Below are 23,399 nucleotides of genomic sequence, written 5' to 3'. Positions count from 1 at the left end.
CACCTTTAATAAATGGAGCTGTTGAATCTTGCTCTACACAGCTATTTTCAAGTGGGTGAGGACTGGGTGGGTGGGGCTGGAGTACTTTGTGGGTTTTCCATCCAGACTGCCCGCTCTGGGTCCATGTGCTAGAGGCAGATCAGGCTGTGGGATTTGTGCAAGAAGAGCACTAAGGACAGGCGGATGCATAGGAGAAGGTAGCTGGAGTGTCTCACCGTGATCCTGGCATGTGGGGGCGGGGAGGGAGGGCTCTGGAGCCCCTAGTCTCACTCAGGTGACCCAACCTGAAGGCCAGGGACATGCAGGGAGGGGTGACCTCCCAGCCCAGGGCAGCAGGACACTTTGAGACATTAGCAGGTAGGCCAGAGGGTGATGGACAGTGTAGCCTCAGTGTCCACTGCCCTAACTGGAGCCATGCCAGCATGTTCTGAATGCCTGTGCCCCCAAGGGTTTCAGGGATCTTTCAGGTTTAAGCAGGCACCCCTTCTTCCAGAAGAGATGCTGGGTCACCCATGTCAAGAACTTGCCTTGTGTGTCCAGGTGCTTCCCTAAGCTCATGGGGAAACCTGGAAGAGTGGCTCACAGAGGTACTGTCTAGAAGGCTGGTGGCAGTGGGGATTTACTCTGAGGGACTTGTTGGGGACACCCATGACGGCCTGGTCTGCCAGGATGGAGGTGGTTGGATGAGGGCTCCAGCAAGTAACTGACCAGCTTGTCCTATCTTGGGAGCCCAGGCTAGCATCCCATCTGATAGATCCCAAGGCCAACAGGTTAGTCCTGCGCCCCGACCATGAACCGGTCGCACAAGTGCTACCCTAGGGGAAAGCCCATGCCTTAGATTGAGGTGCTCAATGCCATTGGAGGCCCCATCTCAGAGCTCGGTCCTACTGGGCAATCTCTCCTCACATGGCCACAGCCACCAAAGTGAGAGAGGACAGAACCCCCATTGTCTTCTGGAACCTCTGAGGGCCCCACAGTTCATATAGAGACAGGCTCAGTTTAATGGGTGATCAGTGAAGCAGGGTTACCAAAGGAAGAGAAGGGAGGATGCGTTCTGAGGCTCCAAACCAAGTCGAGGCTGAAGGCAATCAGGCTCCAGAAGAGAAGCCTGGGGGTGAGTGGCATCCACAAGGCCTGTCCTGACCCTCGGTAACGGGCCTGTGCCCTGCCGAGGCAGGTGTGCCTCACTCTCCACTGTTCCTGCTGCAACCACACACCGGGCAGGCTCTGTCCCCTGGGATCTCCGGATACCAAGGCAGGCTTAGCCATGAAACAGAGAGCCCAGAATCTGCTTCTTGGGACCCAGGAGCTCATGTCTGAGATGTGACAGGAGGCCATGGGGTGCACTCTCCAGGGACTGCATGCTCAGGTGAGCCCAAGGGTCAGGTCAGCCTGAGAAGGTGGTCGAGGCCCCTGATAGTGCCACCTGCTTCACCTGGACGACGTCCTGCTCCAGCTCCTGACCAGCTTGCCAAAGGTCCTCACACCTTTGTCTTAGCTCATCACCTGCTTGTCTCAGCCGCTGGTTGGTGGCCACATAGGCCCGGCTCTGCTGGTAGAGCTGCTCCCGTTGGGCCTCAGGGTTCTCAGCCCTCCAGGAGGAGCCTGGGGAGTCTGGGGACAGAACACAGACCACTGCTCAGAGAGGGGGCTGAGAGAAGCCTCCATTTACCACCCCTTTGGCAAATTTACCACCCCTTCTGGTCATGGAAGAGGCCCTGCCTGGGGGTGGGTACCACTCCTGTAAAAGGCACTGACCCCACAATGGAACCGCCGAGCAGGCTAGCCCTCATTCCTGTTCTTAAAGCCTCAGATGCAACCTCCTGCTCCCTGAAAAACTATCCCATGGCCCTGTAATCTTTTTTTTTTTTTAATATATTTCTTTATTGATTTCAGAGAGGAAGGGAGAAGGAGAGAGATAGAAACATCAATGATGAGAGAGAATCATTGATCGGATGCCTCCTGCACACCTCCCACTGGGGATCAGGCCTCAACACAGGCATGTGCCCTTGGCCGAAATTGAACCTGGGACCCTTCAGTCCGCAGGCTGATGCTCTATCTACTAAGCCAAGCCGGCTAGGGCCCTGTAATCTTGAAAAATCTGACACTTACAGTCAGGAGGCTGCAAAGACAGGAGGGTGTGGATACAAGTCTCCAAGTGATTCCACTTTCTCACAGTGTGCCCAGCTGAAGGAGGTGGGGTGGAGTGGGGTTGAGGGAGCAGGGCAGAAAAAGTACAGCTTCAGGGTCACCCAGAGACATATCCAGGTCCTCTCTGCTCTGCCTGGGCCCGTTTGAATGGGAACAATGCCACCTGCCATGTGTGGTGGCTGTCTGCTGTCACACCCCTGCAGGCCAAATGTCTAGCACAGACCCTGCAAACTCTGGTATTTATTAACCACTTTTTCCCCATCTGCTTTAGTAATAAGGTGGGAAACACCAGACAGCACACATAAAGATTAAGTGTGGTCCTAGATAAAAACACTGTCCTGCCCTAGCTGGTCTTGCTCAGTGGATAGAGCGTCAGCCTGTGGACTGAAGGGTCCTGGGTTCGATTCTGGTCAAGGGCATGTGCCTTGGTTGTGGGCACATCCCCAGTGGGGGGTGTGCAGGAGGCAGTTGATTGATGTTTCTCTCTCATCAATGTTTCTAGCTCTCTTTCCCTCTCCCTTCCTCTCTGTAAAAAATCAATAGAATGTATTTTAAAAAACACACACAGAAAAAAACCACACAAAAAACCATGGTCCTGCAGGGGAAGCACCTCTCCCTTGAGCGGCCCCAGCACAGCTTGTGCCTCAGTTTCCCCACCTTTGGACCTGTCCATGATTCTTTTCTTTTTTTTTTTAAATTTACCTTTATTGTTGAAAATATTACAGATGTCCCCTTTTATGCCAATAATTCTTAAGCTGGGGCTCAAGAAACCTCAGGTGACCCAGGATGGAGATAAATCTGGCTTATGTTCCTAGGACTGCCCATTCAACAGGACATTCCTGGTGATGGAAAAGTCCTCCATCTGAGCTGCCCAATATAGCAGCAGCCACAAATTCCTCTTGGGCACTTGAAATGTGGCTACATGGAACAATGAACTGAAATTTTTTTACTATTATTTAATTTTTAAAAATGTTTCCCATAGCGTTTCTCACTTCATATTGCCTTCGAGACAAGTGTTTACTGTCTTGGTCCTAATGGCCTGAGGGAAGGCACTGTCATCTCTTTTGTTCACCTGTTCACCCCAACGCTTAGAACAGAACCTGGCACATAAGTTCTTTTTTTTTTTTTTTTAATATATTTTATTGATTTTTCACAGAAAGGAAGAGAGAGGGATAGAGAGTTAGAAACATCGATCAGCTGCCTCTTGCACAACCCCCACTGGGGATGTGCCCGCAACCAAGGCACATGCCCTTGACCGGAATCGAACCTGGGACCTTTCAGTCCGCAGGCCGACGCTCTATCCACTGAGCCAAACCGGTTTCGGCATAAGTTCTTATTTTTGTTTGTTTTTTTGTTAATCCTCATCTGATGATATTTTTAAAAAAGAAATTTAGTTCCTTTCTTTCTTTTTTTTTTTTAAAAATATATTGTTATTGATTTCAGAGAGGAAGGGAGAGGAAAAGAGAGACAGAAACATCAATGATGAGATACAATCAATGATTGGCTCTCTCCTGCATGCCCCAGCCTGGGGATTGAGGCCGAAACCCAGGCATATGCCCTGACCGGGAATCGAACTGGTGACCTCTTGGTTCCTGGGTCAATGCTCAACCGCTGAGCCACACTCGGCTGGTCCAAGGATATTTTTTACATTGATTTTTTAGAGAGAGTGGAAGGGAGGTGAGGGGGAGATAGGGGAGAGAAAGAGAAACATTGATGTGAGAGAGACACATTGATTGGTTTCCTCCTGCAAGCGCCCCGACTGGGGCTGGGGAATGAACTTGCAACCAAGATATGTGCCCTTAACTGGGAATTGAACCCAAGACCCTTTGGTGCACGGGCCGAAGCTCTAACCACTGAGATACACTGGCCAGGGCCATAATAGGTTCTTAATGAAGGTTTGTTGAATGAATAGGCAAACTTCATGGACCAGTACACAATTCACCCAACAACTGTAGGCCAAAGCCATTAGTCACTGACCTGTTATCATCTTCTCCACAAGGGACTGAGCAACTTTTCCCACAAATACATAGTTTTGGCTTTGCAGAGCCAGTCAGTCTGTACTGACTATTCAACTCTGCCATTATGTCCTGAAAGTAGCCAGGTTCAGACATCCACAAACAGGCATGGCTGTGCACCAACACAACTTTACTGACACAAATCTGAACTTCATACCCTTAACACTTATCACAAAATAGTCTCTCCCCCTATCCCCCAAGAATTAAAAAGCGTAAACGCCATTCTTAGCTTCCTGGTCTTACCAGAACAGGCAGTGGGCAGGATTTGGCTGCGGACCCAGGTCTGAGACGCCCTTCTGAAGACATGCCCCACTTTACAATGAGAAGAGGGCTCAGCGAGGGTAAGGATCATGCCGCAGTCCAGGCTCTAAATTTCACGGTTTCGCCCTAGCCGGTTTGGCTCAGTGGGTAGAGCATCGGCCTGTGGACTGAAGAGTCCTGGGCTCGATTAGGTCAAGGGCACATGCCCAGGTTGCTGGTTCGATCCCCAGTTGGGGGTGTGCAGGAGGCAGCTCTCTCCCTCTCCCTTCCTCTCTGAAATCAATAGAAATATATTTTAAAAAATAAAAATCAATTCCACGGTTTCAACGGACCTCCTACACCCACCCACCGCGCATCTCCTTGCTGAGGTCTTGGGGCGGTCTCTCCCCTGCAGGCCTGCGGGTCCTGGGCTCCCCCTACCTTCCGGGGACAGGGCAGTGAAGACTGGGTCCTCGGCGGGCGCCCCCCGCACATCCTCCAGTATCTGCTCCGTCGTGGGGGGCGCCGGGCGAGTGGGCAGCACCACGCGCTTCTTGGCCTTCGAGCCCATCCCTGCAGGCGAGAGAACCGAGCGTCACCAGGGCGTCCACCTCGCGGCCTTTACTTAGGCTGTTCCAACCGTCCAGCGAGTCGTGCCTCGCCCCTCCTGGATCGCCCCGCCTCTCCTGGATCGCCCCGCCCCTTCAGTGTCCAGCTCCACCTCTGCCTCAGTTTCCCTGCTGAAACAGTACCTACCTCAACTCACCTCTGCACGCACCCGGAGCTGCAAGCGGCTCAGAGCAGATAGTTCTGCTTCCGGTCGGAGTGTGGCCCCGCCCTCCAAGTCCTGAGGCGAACTTCCGGCCTTCTCCTTCTCCGCCCCCCCCCCCCCCGCTCGTCATGAGGTCACGCCCCCTCTTAAAGAGGCCGCGCCCGCGAGCGACCTGGTGTGATCCAAAAGGAGCTGTATGCTGGACCAAAATCAGAAAACACGCTACCTCAACCTCTCCGGACTGGAAACTCAAGGGGTGGATGTAGGTTCCAATCCTGGCTTCCTTCCTTGCATAACAAAGCGTGAGGCCGTTTTCTGCAAAAGGGGGACACAACCCTCAACCCGCTTGGCTGTCCTGGGAACAAAGTTCCTATCCACACAAGGAGGCCCTGCGCACAGAGGCTTTCAGTGAATGCTAGCTGTGCCAATTACCAGCGAGGTGGCCAGGGACGCAGGACCTACGCCAGCAACTCGCCTGCTGGATCTGGGTCCAGGTCTCCCCTCTGATCTCTAAAACCCCTTCCTCACCCTATGGGTGGTGCTGGACTGGCTAGAATAGACAGGCTCAGAGCATAGGGCGATTTTTAAAATATATATTTTATTGATTTTTTACAGAGAGGAAGAGAGAGGGATAGAGAGTTATAAACATCGATCAGCTGCCTCCTGCACACCCCCCACCAGGGATGTGCCCGCAACCAAGGTACATGCCCTTGACCGGAATCGAACCTGGGACCCTTGAGTCTGCAGGCCGACGCTCTATCCACTAAGCCAAACCGGTTTCGGCCATAGGGCGATTTTTGTGTGTATTTGTTAAACAGCTTTATTGAATGTAAATTACATAGCATAAAGTCCACTTGTTTAAAGTATACAATTCTGTGGTTTGTGAATATATATATATATATATATATATATATATATATATATATATATATGTTTGTGTGTTCGTGCAACCATCACAACAGTCTAATTCTAGAACATTTGCATCACCCCCAAAAGAAGCCTATTAGCAGTCACTCCCCTCCACCCACCAGTAATCCATTTCCTGTCTCTGTGGATTTGCCTGTTCTGGATATCCTATATAATAAAAGGCTAATATGCAAATTGACCAAATGGCAGAATCACTGGTTGCTATGACATGCACTAGCCACCAGGGGACAGATGCTCAATGCAGGAGTTGCCCCCTGGTGGTCAGTGTGCTCCCACAGGGGAGCGCCGCTCAGCCAGAAGCTGGGCTCACAGCTGACGAGTGCAGTGGCAGTGACAGGAGCCTCTCCTGCCTTCATGACATCCCCTGAGGGGTCCCAGACTTCGAGAGGGCACAGGCTGGGCCGAGGAACTCCCTCCCCTCCCCCAGTGCACGAATGTCATGCACCGGGCCTCTAGTTTCACATAAATGGAATCACAGACTATGTGGCTTTGGGTGTCTGGCTTCTCTTACTGTTGAGCATCACGGTTCCAAAGTCCATCCATGTTGTAGTGAGTGTCAGTGCTTCACTCGTTTTCAGGGTTGAGTAATATTCCAGGGTGTGAAGAGACCATGTGTTTATCTGTTCATCTGCTGATGGACACTTGGGTTGTTTCCATCTTTTGGCCGTTGTGACCCCTGCTGCTGTGAACACGCTTACACAGGTTTTTGCATGGACTTCTGCTTTCAGTTTTCCTGCCTATATACCTGCAAGCGGAATTGCTGGTTCATTTAGTAACTGGGTTTAATGTCTGTGGAACTGCCCAACAGCTGCCCCAAGTTGGTGCATTTTGGATGCTTACTGTGTGCCAGGCAGGAAGACTGCCTCTTGTGATCCTTGCATTTGGTGAGAGAGGTACTATTGGTGCCTCTCACTGCCCAGCTGCAAAGCCCTCAACAGAGCCTTCTTCCCTTCAAGATTAAAGTTGGGCAACCTGAGCCCAGTAGCAGAGCAAATTCCCAGGTTCCCAGTGCCACAAAAGGGAGTGGTTTCTAGGGCCAATGAGCTCCTACAAGAGGTGAGGCCTGCCCCAGGCGAGTGAAGCCCCATAGTCAAGGGCAGGCCCCCTCTTCACTTCCTCATGGAAGCCCCTCCCCATTCTGAAAATTGGGACAAATGTGTCCCCACCCTATTGGTGTGTGTGAGGATAGAGAAGGGGCATTTAATAGCTTACTCTGTACCCCTTTTCTCACCCCCACACCTCAAGATTCTCTTTCTGTTCCAGAGAGGTGGGAGACCCACTTTACAAATGGGGAAGTCGAGGCCGTAGGGGGATGAGAGCAATGTACCTCCAGCCCATAATTCCCTCAGCTTCCTGATGACCTTCAAGAAATGGAGTGTAATTATTGGAAGCTCATAGACCCTCTTCTGCTAGTTGTGTCAACCAGATGAAAGGGGGAATGTGGGCTGGTTCCTAGAAGCTTGGCACTCAAAGCATGTGGGTATCACTAGGAACCCCCACCCATTCCCACCCCCATAGCTGGGGTCTCTGGGTCCCAGACTGACCCTCTTTTCTTAGTGGTTGCTGGGTCCCCCAGGGGCTGATGGCCAGGGAAGGTGATCTTCAAACAGGGCACAGGGGACACCCAACCATGGCTGGGGATGGGGGTACTGGCTGTGCCCCAAAGGAGACCAGATACTTGGCACCTCCTATTAAGCCTTTATTGCAAACTCTGAGGTCAGACATGGTCCCTGAGACTCTGGATAATATCACTGGCTCTCCCTCCCCCTCCCCCCAGATTCTGGGGCAGAGAAGGGATGTTGGTCACCATTGTGGCCTGGCTTCTGCCCCATCCCACCCCACCTCCATCCCAAACATACACAGGGAGCAGGGCAGTAGTCCCCACCAGAGGCCTAAGCCAAAGTGGAATGTCTCTGGGGTCCAGCCAGCAGTTGGTGATGGGAGTGGCTTCCGGCACTGGGTGGAGGGCTACACAGGGGAGCAGGCAGCCCATGGAGAGGATACTACAGAGGAGGGGGGTTCCCAAAGGCCACGATCAGCCGGGCTGTGGCCTCTGTGGCAGTGGTGAGTTGTTCCAGTGGGCTGGGGGTGACCTTTGTGGGGGACAGGCCCTGAGCAGGAGCCCCCATGCTCATCCAGTATGTATGGTGGGCAGCAGGTGATGCAGTTGAGCAAGGAACTGCCACAGCACGTGTAGCAGAAGTGGCAGCTGAAGCACCCATGCAAGGTGGGTATGACTGTGACTGGGCACCCAGACCCAGCAGTCATTGCCTTCTGGGGGCAATTGAAGTACTGCGACGGGCCGTGGGAGAGGAAGAGGTGGCCCAGGATGTAGGCAGGATTGTGACATTCTGCATGGGGCACATGGACATGGAGGTGAGGCTGAGGCGTACAGCCCTGGCCCACCTACCCATCCTGGGCCGCACACGCACACTGCCAGCAAGTGGGCCATGCCTCACTGGGCACTCACCCTGGCACAGCCCCTCTGTGTCCCGCTGCACACACGCGCTGCTGGTCACCTGGGGGCCTGGAGGCCGCACTGTCATATCCTCAGCTGTCCCATAGAGCAGCAGTGTGTAGCGGTACAGTGTCCCTGGGCAGGGGTCATGGTGAGCGCGGGGTTAAGGGGAAGAAACTATTGGTGGCCTAATCCTGCCATTTTGGACCCCACTCCCCAGTCATCCCCACCCCACCCTGGAGCTACAGACTCAGATGGTGCCCCGGCCCCCAGCAGCCATTGTGGGATGACAACTGATGTCTATTTCTACTATGCAAGATCACTGGGACCCCCACTGCAGTGGGGTAATTCAGGCAGGCCTTAGAGTTTCCGGCCTGTGCCTGCCTCTCACCCGTGTTGAAATAGTAGCCCTTGTTCTCCAGGCCCAGGGTCCACAAGCCCTGCGGGTCCTCATCCCAGAAGTGGGTGGACATAAAGATCCAGTTGTTATAGCCTTGGCCGCTGATGTCGAAGGGTCTGGGGCAGACGGGTGGGGGTGGGGTGAAAGGGTGATGACTACAGTCATGAAGGGGCTACTGAGCCACAGCAAGTGTCTGACTGCAATGCCAAGTGCTGCCTGCAGAAGTGGCCCTCACAGGACTGGTCACCCCTGCGCAGGCCACGCCTGGCTCCAAAGTGCACTTGCCCCTCCCTGTGTGGACCCATAGGGCAGGTCCCCCGACCCTGACCTGATGGCCACAAGTGTGGAGCGGGTGCCCATGGGGCTGGTGAGCGAGATCTCCAGGTCCCCCCGGCGGCTGTAGGACAGTGACAGCTTCACCTGCACATGCTCCAGTGAGCGGATGTAGTTGGCACGGCCAGCACAGGCCGACACTTTCTTTCTCATGTGCATCAGCGCCAGGATGGGGCTATGGGTGGCATGGGGCATCAGGGCTCCTCCTGCTGGCCTGCTGGGGGGATGGGCGGCCAGCAGGCAGGGTCTGGGCTCAGATCATGGGACCCACCTTTAGGATTTACTGAGGCCTCAGGGCCTGCCTCCCAAGTGTCTTGCCTGGGTGTTAATGACAGGTGTGGGAGAGGGCTGGAGATGTGACAGGTTTTGGGGGAGGAATGGGGAGTTGGCAGGTAATGCACAGTGGCTGGGACCGAGGAGAACGCTCACGTGGGGTTGTGGAGGACTCGAATGGCACATTTCTTCTGGGGCTGTGTGGGCAGCCACGTGCGAGCCAAGTCTACCAGCAGCCCAGCATCCAGCAACCCATAGCCATAGTGGTGGCTCACTGTGTGGAGGGGGGCCATCACTCACTCTGTGGGCTTGGTGTCCCCACCCCCACCTGGCCATGCAGTACCTTGACGCCCCACACCATTGGTCCTCCAGTCCTCAGCCTGAAGATGTGCCTGCCTGGATGCACGAACCACCAAGTGCTGCATGTCCCTCCATGTCAAGAACGGGCTGGGGGAGATGAGGGAATAAGCTGAGGCCACAACTGGGGGTCCAGGGTGGTAGTAGGGTCTCCACTGTCACCTACTTGGCCTCCAGAGCCAGAGCGATTATGCCTGCAGCCAGTGGGGCAGAGGCCGAGGTGCCTGTATGCTTGTCGGTGCACTGGTGGTGCAGGTCCGTGGTGACCTGGGGGCAGAGATGGGGATTCGGGGGCCTGGTGCACATGAAAACCCAGCCCTTGTTCACATGGAACCAGGGACTCAAGAAGGCACCTCAGAGCAAGCATTACACCAGACAAGGGGCCTGAGCACTGCCCAGGTCCACACCCCAGAAACACAGGCCAGGGTGTGTGAAGGGGCAACAGCGGGATGGGGCCTGGGACCCATGTTTATGTTCCAGCACTGCAGGAGCAATCCCTGAGAGGAAGGAAGGGAAGGGAACAGAAGGGAAGGTGAGGGGACAGGAAAGAATGTGGGGGAATAGGAGGGAAGATAGTGACATAGGAGGGAAGTGAGGACACAGGAAGGAAGGTTGGGGAACTGGAGAGAAGGTGAGGGAATGGAGGGAAGGCAGGGATGGGGGTAGGGGGGGCTGGAGGGAAGTTGGGAGGATAGGAGGGAAGACATGGGGACTGGAGGGAAGGTGGGGAGACAAGAGGGAAGTTGGGGGGACCAGGCTGGGCCAGACAGAGTGAGCATGGTGAAGGGGTCCACTCACAATTTGGGGGTCGGTGACAACGCCGCTGCTGTAGGTGGTGGTGAGAGTGGAGGCGCAGGCTTCACTGTACCAAGGCACATGACCCTGCTGGGTGGTACTGCCCACAGAGAGAGTGTGGATGCTGTTGGTGTAGCCATCACAGTTGCAGTTGTCATAGTGCAGGCCACCATTGCCAGACGCCCAGATGAAGAGCGTGCCTAGCCCACCTCGGCCCTGCAGATGGGGACAGGACAGGGGATAGGGATGTCAGCCTTTCATGCAGGCACAGGCCCTCCAAAACCCTAGCTCCTGCTCACCTTGGTGACGCCACGCCTGAAAGCTTCTCGGGTGAGGATGCCTGGACCATCCACCGTTCGGCCATCGTCCTCAGGGCCCCAGCTGGCACTGTAGATGTGGATGTGCTGCGGCTGCAGGCTCAGTGACTGGGCCTCAATGACATCGGTAATGGTGCCATCCAGCATGCGCACGCCTGCACAGGCAGCTGTCGGTCCTCTGCAGACAGCCTGCCGGCACCCTCACCCATCCAGGCCAGCTCCCAACACCCTAGCCAGCCCCTCTCTCTGCTCCTGGGGAGTGGAGGCATCTGTGCAGGCTCAGCTCTCCACACCCTGAGTCTAAGCAACAAAGGCGAAGACACCAAGAAGTTTCCTCCCCTGGTTGATCTGCCAAATCTCCCTGGTGTTACCAGCCACCCAGTGCCAGCTCATCCAGCCCCTATCCTTGGCGCATCGGAGTACCTCCAATTCGGGCATTGTAGGCGACGCCTGTACCACAGAACCTGTTGTTAGCTATGGCTGCCACTTCCCCAGCACAGCGGGTCCCGTGCCTGGTGTCAGGGCAGAGAGGAGTGCCCGTCACAGCTCACCTGGCCCTCACAGGGCACAAGGGCCACCCCCAGGCCCCTGTAGCATGCCAGGCTCACCGGTTCTCATCACTGGGAGTGTATCGTGGTTGGGGGTCTGGGTCATAGTCGTTGAAGTCATAGCTGGCCAAGGGATCCTAGGGGTAAGGTGGGGATGTGAGGGGGTTGAAACAGGCCATGGGGCCGGGGGAAGAGGGGCAGCCCCTGCCCCAGTTCAACTCAGGCTCACATAGTTGGCCCAGAGGTCTGGGTGGTCCTTCTCAATGCCATCGTCCAGGACAGAGACCACGATGCCCTGGCCTGACAGCCCCTGCTTCCAGACTTGCAGGATGTTTAGATCCGGCTGCATCTTGTTGTTCTATGCCAGGTGGGGGCTAGAGTTAGCAGGGCTCTGGCCTGGCCTGGCCCGACCACCTGGCCCAGCCCGCTCACCATGTACCACTGCTTGGAGAACCAGGGGTCTGTGGGTGCCACTAAGGAGCGCTTCACACGCCACTGCAGAGTCTGCTGCTCAAACCACTGCACCTGAGGGGGACATGCAGCAAGGGAGGGGGCTGGATCAACAAGCCTAGCTCGCCCTCCTCCCAGCTATCCTGCACTTTATTATTTTTAAAATATATTTTTATTGATTTCAGAGAGGAAGGGAGAGATAGAAACATCAATGATGAGAGAGAATCGTTGATCGGCTGCCTCCAGCATGGCCCCCCACTGGGGACAGATGACCAGGAATTGAACTGTGACCTCCTGGTTCATAGGTTGATGCTCAACCCCTACGCCACACCAGCTGGGCTATCCTGCACTTTAGGGGGCCATGTTCCACAAACGAAGACCTGCTCCTCTGAGCCCTTTCCGCCAACTCTTGGTCAAAGGGCCCAAGCCTGTGTCCAGGGTCTGCATAGGCCTCTTCCCAGGGTCCAACAAGGGGCAACTGTCTGTGAGGCTGTGTTTTTAGTGGAATGTGTGTCTGGGTTGTCTGCTGCTTGTGGTGTGGGACGAACCTGGGACCCTATGTTTTCTGGGGCTGCTCTTCTGGGTCCCCATGTGCCTGGGGCTTTGCCCTCAGAGGGTACCGAGACACTTGGAGCACCCATCCCCAGGGCCCACAGATAACTGGTTACTGCCTGAGGTGGCATGGAGTCCTGGGGTCCCAACTCTGTCCCTCTCCCCATCCCTGTTCTAGATCCCTCTGCCCAAGACCTGCCCATCTCCCCCCTGCAGTGGCCACTGCTCTCTACCACCTCCTGGTCCTCTAACAGTGGTCGGCAAACTCATTAGTCAACAGAGCCAAATATCAACAGTACAACAATTGAAATTTCTTTTGAGAGCCATATTTTTTAAACTTAAACTTCTTCTAACGCCACTTCTTCAAAATAGACTTGCCCAGGCCGTGGTATTTTGTGGAAGAGCCACACTCAAGGGGCCAAAGAGCCGCATGTGGCTCGCGAGTCACAGTTTGCCGACCACGGCTCTAACAGACCCCTCCACTCTTCTTCTATAATTCATTCTCAACACGTAGCAGCCTTACTCTTTGTTGAAACCCTCCCAGGGCTCCCCACCACTCACTCCAGGGCCCACAAGGCCCTGCCTTTCTGGCCCTCACAAGCCTCCCTCTGCTGCTGTCACAGTGGCTGCCTCACTCAGGGCCTTTGCACATGTTGTTCTGCCTGACTGGGCTGCTCATTCTCAGATCTTTGCTCTTCCTCCTTCCTTGTTGATCTCCCCACCCCTTTCCCCCAAAACCAACTCATGTCCCTGTACTCCCATTTCAGCAATGAGGGCCATCATCTCCCCATTTGCTCTGCTCCAGTCTTGGGAACTGTCCCATGCATCTGATCCATCGGCAAGCCCTAAAGGGCTTGCCAGACTCAGCCTCAAATCCTCAGCTTGGCATCTAATATCTTTTCCTCGTCATCTCTCTGAGCATCTAGAGACGGGGTTCTGGTCCCAATTCAGCCAGTCTCTTTGGGTGACTTCAGGCAGCATTCTTCCTCTTTGGAACTACTTCTTTCATCACAAAATGGGCCAATTCCCCACCCTACTTCCCATGAGCTAGAGTGTTAACTGCCTCTCTTTATGGGGTACCTGGGAATCTTAACCATTCAGGTCAAAATAGAGGAGGTAAGGGGGGTGGTTGATAAGAAATGTTGATAGTGTGCCAGGCCCTGGAATGTGCATCACGTACACGCATGATCTGTTGCCCTCCACGGATCTTCCCTATCTGGGTCCCCACTGTATAGACTGGAGGGCCAGGTGAAAGAAAACCAAGACTCAGAGAGAGCAGGTGAGTTGCCAAAGATCACAGCCATTCATAACAATCACAAGAATAACAGGGGGTGTCTAAGACCCTGAGGGGGCAGCCTCAAGGCCAGGCTCACCTTGGGGTCTTTCTTCAGGCGCAGGCGGTGGCCCCAGTGTGGGGTCAGGGACTGCTGGACCACACCCCTGTGCCGCAGGTGGAAGTACTGCCCATCAGGGAAGATCTGGGAATGTGGGGGAGCAGTGTCATAGCTAGGATCCGGCTTCCCTGATACCCTGCAGGATGCCCCTTGTTTGCATCCTCCCCCAACCAGATGCCCTGGTATGAGCTTCATGTGCCCTCTGGGGGTCCTCGAATCTGAAGCAGGGGTTGGTTGGGAGTTCTTCATATCTAGGGGACCTGAGAGACACCTTCCCATCTGTCATCTGTCGGGGCCTAGTGTCTTGGGTTGTCCAGTCCCGCCCCCTCCAGTCCATCCGGGTCCCACCCACCAGCCCCAGGTTGACGAAACCGAATCTGCGTGCCAGGCGCTCAGCCTCCCGGTAACCCTCAGACACCCGCACGGCCCAGCTGCTGACATAGATGGGGGCCCGGGCCGAGACCAACTCCACAGACGCGGGGCAAACGAGGGCCAAGCCCAGGGGCAAGGTCAGGCGCAGCCAGAGAGCAGTCCGGGTGGGCCGCATGGCGGCGGGGGCGGGGGCGGGGCCGGGCCTCCAAAAGCCCCTCCCCCCGGCCAAACCGCCGCGTTGGCCCAAGCGCCCGCCCCGCCCCCGGCACCATAGCAACCCTTGAAAGGCTTCAACTCCCAGGGGTCTTTGCGTCTCCCCTTCGGAGGCACGAAGTCCCGACAGAAATGGGAGGGTGGACACACGCAGACCCAAACCCTCTGGAACCCCAGTCTCCCTATTTGTACAGTGACCCAATTCTTCTGACCCAGAGGAGTCCACTATTGTTATGATTGACCCCGCCCTGTTATTTAGCCGCACCCCTTCCTACACACCCCTCCCTAGAATCAGCCCGGCCTCCTCTCCCGTCCAACCAGGATTGCTCTTTACAGTGAGCTTCACTTCCTCAATTTAGCTCCGCCCCGTACCCGCCCTTCAGATTCCTTCCCGCAGTCTTTATAATATGCCCCGCCCCTCCTCTGTTCTTGCTAATGATTCCTTACCGTTTCTCCAATCAACTCTGCTCTTTCTCAGGCCCCTCCCACCAACTCTGTCTACCACAGCACGCTTCTCTCCTCCCCCAGCTCCACTTACACCACCGCTCAGCCAATAATCCCTGGCCAAGACCCGCCCCTCCAATCAGCTACGTCCCGCTCCTCCTCGACCAATCGGCGCCCTAGGCCTCTGCGCCCCGCCCCCTTCCTTCATGTGGCGCCTGCGGCGGCCACCGCCCGCCAGAGGGCAATGAGGCAGGGGAGACGGGGCAGGCCCCACCTCCTTTGCCCTCCCTGCCCTCCCATTGGCCGGTGCGTCGGGCAGGGGGCGGGGACCAAACTGGAGGCAAAGACCAGCCCGCGAGCAGAACGGTGCGACTCTCTTCAGAAGAAGGCGGCGCGTGCCAGGCGGGACCGGTGCGCAGCGCCGAGATCGAGCTCGGGCTGCCAACCCCGGTCCCGCCGTTGCCATGGACGGCTTGCGCCAGCGCTTCGAGCGTCTTCTGGAACAGAGGAACTTGGCCACCGAGGCACTAAGGGCGCTCGAAGCCAAGACCGGTGTCGACAAGCGGTACTTGGCAGCAGGTGAGCCGTCCGAGGGCGCTCAGAGCTGTCGCCCCATTTCACCGACCTGCATACTGAGGCTCTGGGGCACCTGGGTCTTAGCCTGCCCCACATCCGGCCTGCCCCAGCTGCAGGGTTCGGGCCTTATGGAGGGGAGCGCCCACTGTCCAGTGGGGAGGCTGAGATCCTGGCTGGGGAGGGGTCCTGGGTGAACCCGCAGCCCCTCCCCTGCACTCGCCGTGCCATCTTGGGCGAAGGTCACCCCTTTTCTGGGCCCCTGCAGCACCCACACTTTGGTCCACGTGTCTGGAGGCCGTCCTTTGCCCCGTCTCTTAGAGCTCTGGGTGCTCGCCAGGCCAAAGTCCGGTTCTTCCAGTTGCCCTGCAGGCCCCAAGGGTAGGAGAGGGGAAGAGGGGTCAGATAGGCGCCAGTGCCCTGAGTGTCTCTTCACCTCCTTCCCAGATGACCCCCAGCCTGAAAGCCAATGTAGAGATCTTGTTTTTTTAGAGGGGATACTCCCTGCCAAGAGGGAGGGTCATTCCCACCTACTCTCCCATTGTTTCCCCTCTTGGTGTGCCCTCTCCTCTCACCTGGCCTACTATGAATGAATAGTTGAGTTGGAGTTGGGTTGTTTGACAGCTGTGGTGGGGTTAGAGAAAGATTGGATAGAAAACCAGGGAGAAGGGGCTCCAGCCACCCCTGACTGTAACTACCGTTCTAGTCCTTCCACTTTCTTTCCTCCTCAATAACCTGGGGTGACCCCTGCCACTCTCAGCGACTGTCTAGTTAGTAAATGGTTAAATGCTTTCCTTCTCTCTTTTGTGATGTTCAGGCGCACCCACTCTGCCACTTCTTCTAGGAAGACCTCCTGGAATAAGTCACAAGGATGCTGGTGGGGGCGGGAGCATGTTCTGTGTGCAGACAGTGCCAGGTGTTTTGAGCACCTTCTATGTGCAGATGCTGGGAGTCCACTTAACTCCCATTTTCCCACCAGCCAGAGATCCCCATGCCAGGGAGCCCTGAGGGTCTGAAATTTGTCCCCCAGTTTCCCATTGCCCAACTATGTCTGCTTAGCCAGGGACCTGCCCATTCGAGCAAGCCTGGCTTTCCACATCTCGGTACCAGTGGTTGGGGAATTTAGGTCATAGAGAACTGGGGTGGGGCCCACTGGGAAGAGGCCACTAGGGAGGCTGATAGTTAAAGGAAGGAAACTAAGGCCCAAAAAGGCAAGGGCTATGTGGGAGGATGCCCCTGCCACCTGCCCTGTGTGAAGTATTCACCTCTCCTCACCCCCTGGGCCCCATCTGTTGTTGATCTCAGGCCATTGCCCGCCCCCCCCCCCCCCCCCGCAACCCATGTACAAGATCATCCTCCTATTGCTGAGGCTGCAGGAATAGGGATTGAGGGGAGGGGTGCCCCGGGAAAGCCACTGCTCTCTGACTAGCTGTTTCTGAGGAAGAGGTGACATTCCCCCACCCCCTTGCCCAGATGTGGGAACCCTTGGGCTCCACATGCCCCAGATGGCCAAATACCCTATCCCAGGTAACAGGAGGAAAGCCAGAGGAGCCAGCTGGGGAGGACTCGCTCCACTTCTGACACCAGGCCTGGGATACAAACTAATGCAGGTGGAGGGAAGTGTATGCGCGACTGCCCTTTGGTCCAGAAGGTGGCCTCTGTGAAGGACGTGGGAAGCTGTAAATGCTCCTCAGTGACCCTGGGCAAGCCCTTTCCCCCGAGAGCTTTTGTTTGGGTCTTATCACTGCATGAGACAGAACAGAGAAGCACACAAGCAGCACTTAGATATGAGAGTTACAATAATGGTTTTCAGAGTGGCTAATGCTCCTGGCTCCCCATATTCCCACACTGTTCTCTTCTGAGCCTCTTTGCTGGGAGTGTTTTTGTGACCAGAAGTCCCTCAGTAATGTATGGAGAGGATAAGTCCTCTCTGATGAGTGTATTTAGCTAATCCACAACAACCCTAGGAGGCAGGGTCACTATACCCCATTGACAGATGGTGGAACTGAGTCTTCAAGAAGAGAGAGACTTTCTCAGTGTCACATGGCATGTGAGTGGAAGAACAGAGGGCTCTCCAAGATCGGAGAGGCTCTGTACTGCCCTTTGCCGCCTAAGACAAGGGGGGTCTCAAATGGGGCCATACTGCCCCTGTTAGGACACTGGGCAGTGTCTGGGGACAACTGTGGTGTCATGGTGGCCTGCTCCTGGTAGAGTGGGTGGATCCAGCCCCACAAAGAGGAGGACCTGGCCCAGATGTCAGCCCAGACTAAGAAACCCCACACTAAGATGATATTTTGAAAATATATTTTTATTGATTTTAAAGAGAACAGGATAGGGAGATATAGAATCATTGATCGACTGCCTCCTGCATGCCCTCCACCGGGGATCGAGCCTGCAACCCATGCCTCCAACTGGCAACCTCTTGGTGTATGGGTCGATGCTCAACCACTGAGCCACACTGACCAGGCCTAGGATGAAATTTTAAATTGCCTCTGCCTTTGTCCACTCACCAGTAATCACATTTTAATGATAAAATGGCCTCAGTTTTAGTTTTTTCTCCTATTACTTGCATTCAAATGATGGGCTCATGTGCCCAACCCCTCTTATAGGGCCCAGGGTGAGGTGGTTATAATTGCAGATGATTCCTTATTTAGCAAGTGTTTATTGGGCAGCTACTCTGTATCCACCAGGGCCGAGGACCCTGCCTGCCTTTGGGGAGCTCACAGTACAATAGGGGAGATAGATATGTTAACTAATTACAGACACAAGACTCAGTGTTCAGAGCCATGGTGGGGGTCATCCAGGTGCTGTATGGAGACTAGCACACCCTGGAGGGGTCACCAAGGCTTGTGGGAGGAATGACAACTCTGTGGGGTGCATCCGCCAGGCCAAGAGGATGCTGGGAGCCTGCGGATTGGGTGTGGAGTGAGCCAGACCCCCCACCCATGCCCTCTTTTCTGCAGGAGCCACCACTCTGCTAAGCCTGTATCTTCTGTTCGGTTACGGGGCACCTCTACTATGCAATCTCATCGGCTTTGTGTACCCCGCATATGCTTCGTGAGTGCCCCCGGGCTGTCCAGGTGGGGAGCATGAGGGGCTCCAGGCAGCCCCTGATTCTTTCATACCTCCCCCCAGGATAAAAGCTATCGAGAGTCCAAGCAAGGAAGACGACACTGTGTGGCTCACCTACTGGGTGGTGTACAGCCTATTCGGGCTTGCCGAGTTCTTCAGCGATCTACTCCTGTCCTGGTTCCCTTTCTACTACGTGGGAAAGGTACGCACCACTGGAACACACACAGGATGGGATCTCCTGGGAGCAGGCAGGCAACCAGAGACTGGGGTTTGAGGGGCCCGCCCTGCTGCCTCCCCGGGTGTCGGGGGAGACTCAGCCCCTTCCCTGTGGAAACAGGCCCAGCCAGGGGAGTATCTGATGGGGGCAGCCCAAGCCCATCCAAAAGGATGTCTGATGGGGTGGCCAGACGAATCCTAAGGGGTGTCTGTTGGGGGTGGCCTAGGTCCACATAGCCCAGTGTCTGATGGAAGAGGTCCAACCCCTCCTCCCGGGGCACAGATCCAGGCCGAGCGTAACTGCCATCCATGCCCGCAGTGCGGCTTCCTGTTGTTCTGCATGATTCCCGGGCCGTGGAATGGGGCTCACGTGCTGTATCGTCGAATCATACGCCCGCTGTTTCTAAAGCATCACGAGGCCGTGGACAACATCATGAGAGACCTCAGCGGGCAAGCCCTGGACGTGGCAGCAGGAATAACCCGGGACGGTGTGTGCCTTTAGGGCATGGGGGAGTTCGTTTGTCCCAGTTTGGGTCTGTCTGTCTATCTTCCAGCCTATCCACCCCTGCTTACCTTCACTCCTGCCTCCCCTCCTCCCGACTCTGACTGGTCTCCATCTGGCATCTTGGCCGTTGGCATCAGGCGCTCTGGCTTCCCTTCTCACTGTCTGCCTTTCTCTCCTATGCTTTCGGAAACCAGTCCTGCAGACCCTGGCCCGAAGCCGGGCTCTCATCACCCCAGCAGCTATGGTGGTGGGCCCCCCGCTGCTACTGGAGCCAACCTTAGGTAACCCCCACCCCTAGGAAGTAAGTTTTATATGTGTATGCATGCATATGCGCAGGTGTGAGTGCATGCATGCATGTGTGTGTGTGTGTATGACAGTGGGTTGGTTTGTGAGTTCATTTATGTGTGTGATTGTGTGCATGTGTACCTGCATATGTGTGAATATATGCAGATGACTATCCTTGTTAAGGATGGCCATTGACCCTACCTTGGTCCCCAGCAGCCTCCATCCCACTCTCTAGCAGCTGAGCACAGCCCCAGAACCTGAGAGCTCGACCAGACCTACCTTACCCCCATGGCCCTCTCTCTGCAGCCAAAGTAAGCGTGTCTCAGTTCCAGAAGAACAAGTGAAGTCCCCGCCCAGCCCCCGTGCAGATATGCTGGCCGGCCAGCTAAAAGACACCATGTCCTCTACGGATTCCTCAACTGATTCCTCAGAACAGACCCTCACTGTTCCCTTAGCCCCAAGCAAGCCAGCCTCTGGAAACGCCTCACGTACCACCTTGGGCCTGTCCCATTCTCAGTCCTGGGCCGCAGGCTCTACCAATGGCTCCAAGCTGCCTGGCAAACCCCAGGTCCAGTCTTTCTCAAAAGCATCTAGGTCAAGAGCCAATTCTTCCAACCAGCCCCAGGCCTCTGGCCAGCAGCACCCTCAACCATCCATCACCTCCTTGGGCCCCTCCCAGCCAGCCCAGCAGTCCTCTGGTTCTGGTTCAGGCTCTGTGCAGCATCCCAGCCCCTCCTCCAGCCAGCCCCCCCCTACTGTGCCATCCCCCAATGGTACCACCATCCCCGTGCAGCCTCACAACAGCCCCAATAGACCAGGGGAGTCGCCCCCCAAGGCCTCTAAGTCCAATAAACATCAGAAGAAGGCCCCAGCGCAGCTATCCCCCAGTGGTACCACCATCCCCGTGCCGCCCCACAACAGACCCAATAGACCAGGGGAGTCGCCCCCCAAGGCCTCTAAGTCCAACAAACATCAGAAGAAGGCCCCAACGCAGCCCCCAACCAGTCCCTCAGTGCACGAGTTGCAGCCCCCAACCAGTACCCCAGTGCCCGAGCTAACTGTATCCTACCTTTCTGAGTCCCCTCTGGAGTACAGCTCAGAGTCCACCACTGAAGTCACCTGCAGCTGGCCCCACCACCACTCCTGGCTCCAGTACCTACAGCACTGCTGGCGCCTGAAACACCTATCCTGCTAGGAGAGGGCTCAATAAAGTACATCTGGCAGAGCCTTCTTTTGCCATCTGTCCTGGGTGTGTGTATGGGGGGGGGGGGGTGGAGCGGGGGAACCAGGTGTTCTTTGCAGGGATCCTCCCATCTGATCAGGAGAGGTTGCTGTGCAGCCCCACTTTAGAGATAAGAAACCGAGGCCCAGAATTATGGTCTTGCCAAGTGGCTGAGATGAATCAGAGATGAGAATTCGAGTACAAGTCCTTTTTCTGGAAGGGGACCTCAGGAAGCCTCAGTAGGGAGTGGGTAGGGGAAGGAGCCAAAGAAGTGGGTGTGGCCAAGCCTGGAACCTGTGTCCAGTGCACACCTGAGACCCTCTGTTCAGGTGCTGAGGGAGCCGTGGCCATTCATTTCAGCCAGCATCCCTCTGCAGGCAGCAAAGAGGCCTTGGGGCTGGTAGTCGACAGAAATGGAAATGGAGAGAGGGGAGCTGGGTGAACATTAATGGGGCCTCCTTCAACCTGCACTTGGGTTTCCTTTGTGAGGCCAGCATGACCCTGCTCATGAAATCCGGAATGGATACAGATGCAAAAAAGCCCAAAGAAAGAAGAGCAAATCCAATCCAACAGTATCTAAAATACGTATAGAACGCCCCCTGTACAGGCACAGATCCCTGGAGGCAGATCCTGAACTGGAAGCTGGGGCACGGGGTGGGAGTGGGAGTGGAGCTGGACCAGGAGGCGGTCTCAGTGGAAGCAGGGGTGCCTGAAGCCTGAACTGCACCTGCAATGAGCTGCACCTTGAGCCTGGGGGCCAGGTTTTGTACCCTGAGGAAGGGGCTGTAACACAAAGGCATCTGCTTTCACAGCTGGGGAGGACCTGGGCCCCCCAGAATCCATCAGGCCACCCATCTCACCTCTCAGCTCCTGCCACCCAAGCTCTGCTTCACCATGATCCTAGGGGGCCACAACTTCCGATGCAAATACAAGAGAAGGGTTAGCAGGATGAACCACAAACCCTGACACAGCAGGTGCTTCTGAGGCTGTAATTTAGTGGTTCTCAACTGGGGGCAATTTTTTTTCTCAAAGGTGCTGGGCAATGTCTGGAGACACTCAGTTTCTTTTCTTTCTTTCTTTCTTTCTTTTTTTGGCAGGCAGTTAGTCTCTATTATTCTTTCAATTAAAAAAAAATAGGATTGCCGAAACCGGTTTGGCTCAGTGGATAGAGCGTCGGCCTGCGGACTGAAAGGTCCCAGGTTCGATTCCGGTCAAGGGCATGTACCTTGGTTGCGGGCACATCCCCAGTAGGGGGTGTGCAAGAGGCAGCTGATCGATGTTTCTCTATCATCGATGTTTCTAACTCTCTATCCCTCTCTCTTCCTCTCTGTGAAAAATCAATAAAATATATAAAAAAAATAGTCTTTAGTATGTGGCAGAGGAGGGCACCACACTAAATGCTGGGTATTCACTAGTGAGTAAAACGAACATCTTTGCCATTTACATTGAGGACAGGGAGACAGAAAATGGGAAGAGGGTACCCGAGAAATAGGAAGAGAAAAGGAAGCAGTGACCAAAAAGGAGAGAGGCCTGAGGTGGTAGTGAGCTGACACCTGTAAAATGAGGAAGGGCCGGCCTGAGAGAGGCAAGGGCAGGGACAGTCACAGGCTGTGGAACCTGACCTTGGGGGACCTCGCTCAGGTGAGGGACTAGCTGAAGAGGGCCCTGGAGATCCTTGCAGAACGGAGAGGCGCCTGGGGGTCTGTGCCTTCACCCTCTCCCTCACTGCTTTCAGGTTTTGACTCCAATGTCTTCTTCGCAGCGAGGCCTTCCCTGATTGCTCCATATAAAATCTACATGACTCGCCACGTCTCCATCTCAACATGACGTGTTTTACTTATTTCTCTTGCCTCTCGAATGCCTCCCCCATTAGACCGTGAGCGCCACAGTGGCTGATATTTTTGTCTGTTCCGGGCTGTGTTCGCCTGGAACATAGTAGCAGGTCATTGAATATTTGCTAAACTTATTAATAGCACTAGGAAGGCTTAGCAGAAAAGGCAGCCCGGTCGAGTTCCCCTCGGACCCGCCGAACAGGCCCCACCACCCTCCCACCAGGGATGAAAGCGACTCCCAGGCCTACGCTTGGCCGACTCTGCTCAACCTCAGTCCAGCCTTATGCGGCCTCAGGTCCTCACGAGTCTCAGGGCCCCTGGCCAGCCATTTCCCACAGACCCCACCACCTCCCGCCCACCCCCCAACCTCCTGCCGGCCGTCACGACCGCCGCAGTGGTGTCCGCTCTGCACACGCTCCGCGGGGTGGGTATGCGCGGCGTCGGAAGGCGAAGACCCCAGTGCGTTGGCGCAGGACCGTCCCCGACCCAGACACTCAGTTTTTGCCCAAACACATCAGCCAAGTCTTGCAATCCTTTGACATGCCAAGCCCCTCACTCGTTAGCCAGCCTTGCAGTTCCCAGCTGGTGGTGACTCTAAGACAGTTTTCCCAAAAAAGGAGGCAGCCCTCTGCAGCCACCAACACCACTGCCCGCGTCCTCATCCTTGAGAACTCTAACAAAGG

The 23,399-nt window shown here is 55.4% G+C and overlaps 3 protein-coding genes across 5 annotated transcripts; 1 reads left to right on the top strand and 2 right to left on the bottom strand.

Annotated features, from left to right (window-relative positions):
• Positions 1-4: 4 nt before the first annotated feature.
• Positions 5-5,248, bottom strand: LOC307099647 (UPF0449 protein C19orf25 homolog). Of its 2 annotated transcripts, none has more exons than XM_079771449.1 (3): positions 5,173-5,236; positions 4,848-4,979; positions 5-1,614 (listed from the first exon to the last, which is right to left on the bottom strand). In XM_079771449.1, the coding sequence occupies exons 2-3, from the start codon at positions 4,975-4,977 to the stop codon at positions 1,388-1,390; spliced, it is 357 nt and encodes a 118-aa protein (XP_079627575.1). In that variant the 5' UTR covers positions 4,978-4,979; positions 5,173-5,236; the 3' UTR covers positions 5-1,387. The 2 variants fall into 2 exon arrangements, with proteins under 2 accessions (XP_079627575.1, XP_079627574.1); XM_079771448.1 differs by having other exon boundaries at positions 8-1,614; positions 5,163-5,248.
• Positions 5,249-8,655: 3,407 nt separating this feature from the next.
• On the bottom strand, positions 8,656-14,529 carry PCSK4 (proprotein convertase subtilisin/kexin type 4; the record flags this gene model as incomplete). Its single annotated transcript, XM_079773307.1, has 13 exons — positions 8,656-8,698; positions 9,292-9,471; positions 9,726-9,843; positions 9,913-10,016; positions 10,093-10,193; positions 10,725-10,937; positions 11,021-11,193; positions 11,462-11,550; positions 11,647-11,723; positions 11,816-11,944; positions 12,019-12,111; positions 13,962-14,066; positions 14,335-14,529. 13 exons carry the CDS (start codon positions 14,527-14,529, stop codon positions 8,656-8,658), a joined length of 1,620 nt encoding a protein of 539 aa, XP_079629433.1.
• An 834-nt stretch (positions 14,530-15,363) lies between these two features.
• REEP6 (receptor accessory protein 6) lies at positions 15,364-20,887 on the top strand. 2 transcript variants are annotated; one of them, XM_079770214.1, is made up of 6 exons: positions 15,364-15,590; positions 18,548-18,641; positions 18,720-18,858; positions 19,192-19,360; positions 19,572-19,658; positions 19,969-20,887. In XM_079770214.1, the coding sequence occupies exons 1-6, from the start codon at positions 15,476-15,478 to the stop codon at positions 20,004-20,006; spliced, it is 642 nt and encodes a 213-aa protein (XP_079626340.1). In that variant the 5' UTR covers positions 15,364-15,475; the 3' UTR covers positions 20,007-20,887. The 2 variants fall into 2 exon arrangements, with proteins under 2 accessions (XP_079626340.1, XP_079626341.1); XM_079770215.1 differs by lacking the exon at positions 19,572-19,658.
• Positions 20,888-23,399: the final 2,512 nt, after the last annotated feature.

Source organism: Cnephaeus nilssonii (genome assembly GCF_951640355.1).
Source record: "Cnephaeus nilssonii genome assembly, chromosome: 5".
NCBI classification, from domain to species: Eukaryota; Metazoa; Chordata; class Mammalia; order Chiroptera; family Vespertilionidae; genus Cnephaeus; species Cnephaeus nilssonii.
Note: the sequence above shows the minus strand (reverse complement) of the source record. Positions and strands in the feature narration are given on the sequence as shown.